The 7,728-nt window shown below is 32.7% G+C and overlaps 2 protein-coding genes across 2 annotated transcripts in view; both read left to right on the plus strand.

The window, feature by feature from the left end:
• The first annotated feature begins 4,742 nt into the window (after positions 1-4,742).
• Positions 4,743-6,925, plus strand: LOC105624919 (toll-like receptor 4). The gene is made up of 4 exons (XM_012206261.1): positions 4,743-5,000; positions 5,088-5,404; positions 5,555-5,925; positions 6,540-6,925. The coding sequence occupies exons 1-4, from the start codon at positions 4,743-4,745 to the stop codon at positions 6,779-6,781; spliced, it is 1,188 nt and encodes a 395-aa protein (XP_012061651.1). The 3' UTR covers positions 6,782-6,925.
• Positions 6,926-7,330: 405 nt separating this feature from the next.
• LOC105624920 overlaps positions 7,331-7,728 on the plus strand; it is a 7,118-nt gene continuing 6,720 nt past the window's right edge. The window contains exon 1 of the mRNA XM_012206262.1: positions 7,331-7,534. Within this exon, the coding sequence (XP_012061652.1) occupies positions 7,331-7,534 (204 nt within the window). The remainder of the gene's footprint in view (positions 7,535-7,728) is intronic.

Here is a 7,728-nt window from a genome sequence, read left to right on the forward strand (position 1 = left end):
TTTAATTTTATTTAGTACGTACGTCGTATAACTACTAACTAATACTTACGTATAGTTATTATATATAGTGTTATATATATTATTTATTTATTTATTATATAGTAGTATATATATATATATATATATATATATATATATATATATTGTTTGCATGCAATGATGTATAAAAATTAATATTTTTAAACGTCGATATATAATGCGCTATCCTTAATATGCTTTATTAATTAAGATTTTTGTGGAAATTTTATTCCACATGGTCGAATAGTGGTCAAGTTTTCATTGGAATCGAACTTTTTGGAAATTCTTTTAAGCATCTTGGTAATTACAATCGAAAATTCAAATGAGTAAAACAAAATATTTAGGAACTGATAGAGTTCATTATCGACCAAATTCAATATTAAATCATAATACGATCTGAAAAAAGTTGATAGAGAACGATATAAAAATCCTATCATTTTAAATATGGAATTTATAGTTCGTGAATTCACTAATTTGAATTAAATCTTATAGAAATCTCATATAAATTTTATAGAATTCGATAAAACGATTTAGGATTTATGTTCGATTAATTGTGACGCTCGCGAGATTGACAATAGAAAATGATATAAACTTATAAAAAATGATACAAATTAGTAGAAATCCTATTGTTCTCAATCATTCTCTATGAACTTTTTTACCAGGGGATATTTCGCCGTTAAAAAAAATAAAATTAGTAATGATGTCATCGATGTTATATAAAAATTGTAATGCAAGTATAACTATTGCATGTGTATGTAAAAATACGAGACGTGTAACAGCGTGTAATAGCAATACGTATGTTGATTAAAAATCATACATATTTCTTCGATTTCGCATAATAGTACTTGTACATCTGCACAAAAATACATACATCTAATTTTCATGCATTCTCGATCGGGCTGTTCTATGTCTTTCGACGTTACTTTACAAGTTTATTTTCTAACGTGGATTACATTTTTACAACCTTTAGATGCTGTCTGACATTTCGTAGAGAAGATAAAAATATTAGAGATAAGTGTCTAGAAGTGTAAAATTGTACTGTACGGAAAAGAATTAGTGTCGATGCGTGTAGGAGTAAAGCATGCTTTTCTCACTTGCTACGCGATAACTATATGTACCTATAATTTACTTGTGTTTTGTGCATTGTGAAATTAAAGTAATTATTCCCCGAACAAACTTCCATTCTGCATTCAGTATATGCAGTTTTCCATGAATAAAAATATACTCGTACACCTACAAATGAGTTCTTATCATTATTACGTAATTAAAATTAGTCATGGCTAATATATAAGTTATATCATAATTTTGACTTTATTTTTAATTTTTATTACATCTTTTTTCTGTATGTTTTTCTTTAATATAAATATTTTCTTTAATATAAATATTAAAATCATGTTATAATATCATACATAGCATGAGGATATTTTTCTTGAACATAACGTTCTCCAGAAGCAAAATGAAGCAGAATTGAAATGGTAATTTTTTAATCGCAATCTCTCTAATTGCAATCTCAGTGGAAAGAATTCTCATACGTCATAATATTTAAAAAAATTTTTAATTTATGAAGTTTTCTGAAAAATATCTTGAACTTATTCCGATTTTTTCTTAAATTATAAAATGAAAATCTTGATCTTTAGACATTTCAGAGTTTACATATTCAAAAAATTTTAGAAAAGATGCAAAATTTTAGAAAATGTAGCAGTTCTGAAAAATGTTCCATAATTCATATAAAAAAACTCGCAATTTTTTTAAAAAGTTATAAAATTATACAGAAGTTTTAAAATATTATATAAAAATTTATAAGAGAGAGAGAGAGAGAGAATGAAATATAAAAGAAGGATAATAATAGCTCATAATGAAACAATTCCAGAGTTAATTCCGACAATAAGCGGTAGAGACATAATTGAAGTCTTTATTAAACTCCGTTCGAGATGTACTCTACACAGTCGAAGCGAAACGAGCGTCTCTAACTGCGGTTTCCCATTGCCAGCCCTCGCGAGTTGTTAATGACGACGGTGCGAAGCGAAGCGGAGCAAATGGAGTGAGCGAAGTGGGCGACCACGGTAACCAAAGAAGAAGGAAGGAAAGATCGGAAGGAGGTGATATTAGAGAAGGAAGATGCTACGTGACTAGCAAGCGGAGAGAACGAGACTGACCGCTCGAGGAGAATTGGAGGGGCAGGTCTCGCTCGGTAGGCACCTGGGCCCCGCAAAGGGGCCCAGGAGAGAAGCGGGACCACAGGTGCGGTCGGGATGAAGCACGGCCGTGCAATGTGGTGCGGTCCGTCGTGTCGTGACGTGGAGAACAGGAGCTGTTCTTGCGCTTTCTGCCTCCCTCGCGGAGTCTCCTCTCGAGTGTCTCCGGGTCTTGCGCGTCTCGCTGCTTCCGGAAACTTGAGATCGTACAAAACCTATTTTTCGAGGACCTCGAAAAAAATTACGTATACATAAATATATATCGATACGGCCTACCGAAACGAGGTGGGTCCGATCGAATCTTTTCCTCCTGCGGAACAAACGAGATATATAGCTCGACGGTGCATTCCTGGGACGGAGCGCACTCGGGGGTCCTCCCGAGTCTCTCCCTCCCTCTCTCACTTTTTCTCTCTGTTCTTTTCGTCACGCGGACGGAATGGTAAGTGGTACCTCTTTCAACAGGTAAAAATTTTCTATATAACGCTTGATTTCTCTTGACAAAAGTTGAGAAGTCTGATGAATGCGTAACCTGATATCGAAATATCGTTTTCGACAAAAGGCACCGTCAACAAAACGAAATTTCTTTCGTGGTGCGATCTAGTAATTAATTAACAAACACATTAATTAAAAAATAAGACATCAATTATGTGTATATATATTATGTGTATTAAAATTATTAAGCTCTGTTTGAAAATCACGATAGATTGATGATGAGTCAGTCGACTGAATAATTTGTTCGAGTCGCCTTCCATTTACTTAAAATTATCGAACGGAACTGCAATTTCGAAGCAATCGCTTTCTCTCAATGCCAACGTTGACTATAAGTAAGCGTGCCACGGCCATCTCACGCTGCGTGATCAAGTACACTCGTGCGTGTTCTAAGATATCCGAAAGAGTCTCGGAAGGCGGTTCTTTCCTCCGCTTGATATCATTTGTCGCGTGGGTGAGCCAGTTTAATGTTTTTCCAAGTCGATACGACTCGGTAATTTTGAAGCTTCAAACTGCCGAGAAATACGACAACTACTTAATCATTTCACACAACTATTCGCATTTAGATAACTTAAAAAATTATCTATAAATAGATAAAATCACGTAAATTAATATGTCTTTAATAAGATAATTTTATTTTAGTAAAAGATGAAATTAAAGTCATTTCATCTAGATAATTTTAAGATAATATCGCTGTAAGTAGTGAAATAATTTAAGGAATATTCATATTTTTAAATATATTTATATTTTTATTTATAAAAATATACATATATACTTTCATAAATAAAAATCAAAATATATTTAAAATGTATATATATATATATATATATGTGTGTGTGTGTATGACAAAAATATAGCATTTATATATATTCAAAGATACATACATCCGCAAAAAAATTATTGTAATTTTTCTTTTAAAGTTGATTTTCTAAATTATAATTATAATCTTAGATAACTTACATGTTAAATAAGAAAATATAATCGCATATAACAGTATAAAAATATTATTGATTGTAAATGTAGCCATATAGCAATGTAGTACTATAGTCAGTTTTTCTGTGATAGCAGTTTCATATTTATCTTTAAGATTCGAATAAACTGCAGTGTAATAATATCCTGGATAAACAAGAAAGTAAAAAAGAGAGAGTAAGACAGCGGATTGAAGTTTATCGAAAAATGGAACAACCCAGCTTTAATTCATTATATATGTTTTACGAATACCTGTTATTTCAGCAACTATATATATATATATATATGTCACCTTTATATTTAGCAATATTAGAAAAATATTGTTTTATAAAAATAGTCATATTTTCATCGATAAACCTTTATTTTTTAAAAACAAAGATTTTTTGAATATATAAACAATTTCTACATGGTAGTGCATATATATATATATATATATATTTGTTGTTTACAACTAGAAAGACGATTTTTGCAATTTTAAAACGAGTTTGCGATTGCATTGGCTTTGCATAAATTTATTTATTTTGCTTATAACTTTTTAAAATATTCTTCTTTCGTTTAAAATAAAGAAATTCGTTACACGTTAATCTAGATAATACAAAAAAAAATATCACTTTTCATCTAAAATCCAGATGAAGGTAGTATATTGTAATAACTTAGATAAAAATAAGGTGAATTTTTCATCTAGATTTTTATATAGATAATTTTACATATCAGCAAACATTGATGACAAGGCTATATTCCGTACTAACACAATTGTGTAAACACGATTAAAAATTGTCTCTGTCTTTCTCTTAGATTTTAAGAGATAAAATAATAAATTACTTTTAAATAATTAATTTGATTTGTATTTTAGCAAGAATGTATAAATTTATTAAATTTTAATATAATTGCATTGTAATTTCAATATAAATTATATTAAATAATAATAATAATAAATTTATATTACAATTTTGTACATAGATTGGAAGCACAACGCGTGAAGGTCTTCTCGGCCAACGTTTGATCAGTGGTGCATAAGTGTAACAGCGAAATCCTTTCGAGAGTACGTTCTTAGCGAAATCATTGATCGCGATGAGGACCATCGTTTTCGGTTTAATATTTTTCTTGATATCGGTATCGATCGCTGAATCAATCAATGATTGCGAGGATCCCAATTTTCACTCTTTGGAGACGTTAGAGTCATCCAAACTGGAGTGTGGTCCAGCTTTCAAGAATCGTTGTCGCTGCTTCCGAACATGCTATGACGGTCACCATCAGTACGTCGTGAATTGTACGGGAACTGGATTTCAGGATACATCCCCACTGGCGCATCTGCCTAATGAGACACAAGTGCGTAGACAATTGCGACCAAAGTCCGCGAACGATTCTATTACATCACGATATTAATGCGACAACGCGTTACATTAATATACGCAGGTACTCATCTTTACGGGGAATGAATTAGAGGAGCTGCCCTGGAACGTGTTCGGCACCTTGGATAGCCTGCCGTATCTGAGGGTGATCGACATGTCGAATAACAAGATACGCGAGATACGCGGCAAGGCTTATCACCACGTGCAGCACGTAGAACGTCTTATACTGGACTTCAATGAGCTCTCGTTGGATCCCGCGAGGAATCATCCGAGAGTATTCTCCAATTTCATTTCTCTTCTAGAGCTGCATCTGACCGACGCTTTCGAAGATGGTCCACCGAGAAATCTGGCGTCGACGCTCCACGATATTTTTGTAAACAGGTAAATCTCAGAAGAATATATAGTAGCAACTATATATATTTATACTATACAAGTTTTCTATACATAGAATTTCTGCAGCATTTTTTATTTATAATTTTTCTTCCTTTTTTAATAAGAGTTAATTATCAATTATCAAAAAATCTTTCCTAGCAACCTCACGCAGCTGATAAAACTTCATCTCGAACAGAACGAGATCTCGGAGTTTCGAGATGTCAATGTATTCTGTGATCTACCGAATCTCCTTGATCTTCATCTCGGCGATAATGATCTGAATGCGCTGCATTTTAATTTGTCGTGCTTGCATAATCTGCGTTTCTTGGATTTACAACGAAACAAATTCGCAAGAATTCTTGAGCGCGATCTCCACATCATGGACAATCTCGCCAAGCACGATCGAAACGTAACCGTGGATTTTTCTGACAATCCTTTCGAATGCTCCTGCAAGCTCAATCCGTTCATCAAGTGGATGAAGAAGACGAAAGTGTTTATCCGAAACAAAGCCAACTTACAATGCTACAAGGGTATTAATTACTGATAAACGAGATATTTTTTTTTTTTTAAGGAAAGAATCCTATAGTAATTGTATGGGAAATTAGGTTCCGATAAATTGAGTTGGTTTTTCACATTATATAATTATAACTTATACAATTTGATGAAAGATGTGATTATCAGGTTTAATAATAGATAATTACTGAATTATTACTATATTATTATTTTGAGCTATTTTTCTCAAAGATGTAAAACTGTGATGTGCAATGTCATTTAACGTTATTTTATATCTTTTACGTAATATTAACAGTTAGATTTTTTTTTTTTTTATTAAGAGCATCAATATATAGCATCAATTTTATTTTATATATACAATAATATTTATCGTAAAATTAAAATTAAATGAAACATGCATTTAGAAGGATTTACAGAACGTATTAAAGCTTTGTCAGATATATATTAGACACAAGTTTTAAGTCTCTAATAAAGCAATGCTAAAAAATTGTTTATTATCGAATTTGATGTTTATGACATCTGCTATTCATTAGATTATGAGCTATTAATCATATGTGAAAATAAACTTATTACTGGGATCTAATTGTCCAATACAATGGGGTCCTTTTTTATACTCTATTCTCTTTATTAGGTAATGTAAGCTACGACTTCCACGAAACAAAGAATTGCGCTCCAAAGCTCCTAGTTTCCGCTCGGCGAGGAACCACGGTGGTACTTTGCTTCCTCTCAATAGTGCTGATCGCCCTGGTGTGCGCTTTAGTCTACCTACAAAGGACAATGCTTCAGAAAAAAATTGAGCCGGTGCTTGATTCGGTCAGCAAAAGGGTGCGATACACCTCAATAGCGAATGGTGATACTCGCGAGGATGTGTGAACGTAGAAAGAAGAGAGAATCTGCAAAATGATAAGTTTTTGCTTATCGAGCGATATCGAATTGTGATTAATGCTATTTAGTATTCAATTTAATATTACGATATGTAATCCGTTTATATATATAAATAAATATTATTTATTACAACATCTCTAAAATTTATTTCTTAAGGATACACAAAAAGAACGAATTTGTTAAAATATATAAAAATTAGGCCAGATGTACATCAAAGAATAATTATGTTGAATCATCTAAATAATTATATTAAATGCTTAAGTTGATTGTTAAAATATCAAAATTTTTTGTAGCATTTTTATTAGAGATGCAACGAATATCCGGCAATTAAACAGTATTAGAGCTATTAGAGTTTCGAAAATCTGCATAGGCACCTGCGTCGACAAATGACGTGATATTTCTTTCTTATCAATGGCTATCGGAGCGCCGACATCTTAGTCGAGATTAGATAATGCGTATAATATGTTTTAAGCTATCTTGAGATTGCTGTTTGTTCAAAGCGAGGAAGTATTGCGGAGTCGCTTTAACGAATCACGAATGTCATATTGTTTTAATTCTTTGCATAAACATCGCGCCGTGCATTATACTTGTGGAGCATTTGTATCGAGCTCGACAGAAAAGATGCCACTCGTCGAGCGACTTCGTCTCGATGAGATCGTCAGTTCATACCCAGAGCTCGGACCGACAGCTCCGGATGGTGGATACTCGTGGTTTGTTCTTCTAGGTGTTGTCTTCATTCAGGTTCGATCGCCACATGTGTATCTTAATAACAAAGTTGCGTTTTTATTCAGAAATCAGATTTCGGCGTGATCCTACATTTAGCATTAAATACTCTGTGTGTGTGTGTGTGTGTATATGTGTGTGTGTGTGTGTGTGTGTGTGTGTGTGTGTGTGTGTGTGTGTGTGTGTGTGTGTGTGTGTGTGTGTGTGTGTGT

This window comes from Atta cephalotes (genome assembly GCF_000143395.1).
Source record: "Atta cephalotes unplaced genomic scaffold scaffold00095, whole genome shotgun sequence".
In the NCBI taxonomy this organism is placed as follows: Eukaryota; Metazoa; Arthropoda; class Insecta; order Hymenoptera; family Formicidae; genus Atta; species Atta cephalotes.

Excerpts from the sequence above, each read along its gene's own strand:
- LOC105624919 (XM_012206261.1), top strand. The coding sequence starts at position 4,743 with ATGAGGACCATCGTTTTCGGTTTAATATTTTTCTTGATATCGGTATCG. Across the intron at positions 5,405-5,554 it reads CACGATATTTTTGTAAACAG|CAACCTCACGCAGCTGATAA; the intron begins GTAAATCTCAGA and ends AATCTTTCCTAG. Across the intron at positions 5,926-6,539 it reads CAACTTACAATGCTACAAGG|GTAATGTAAGCTACGACTTC; the intron begins GTATTAATTACT and ends TCTCTTTATTAG.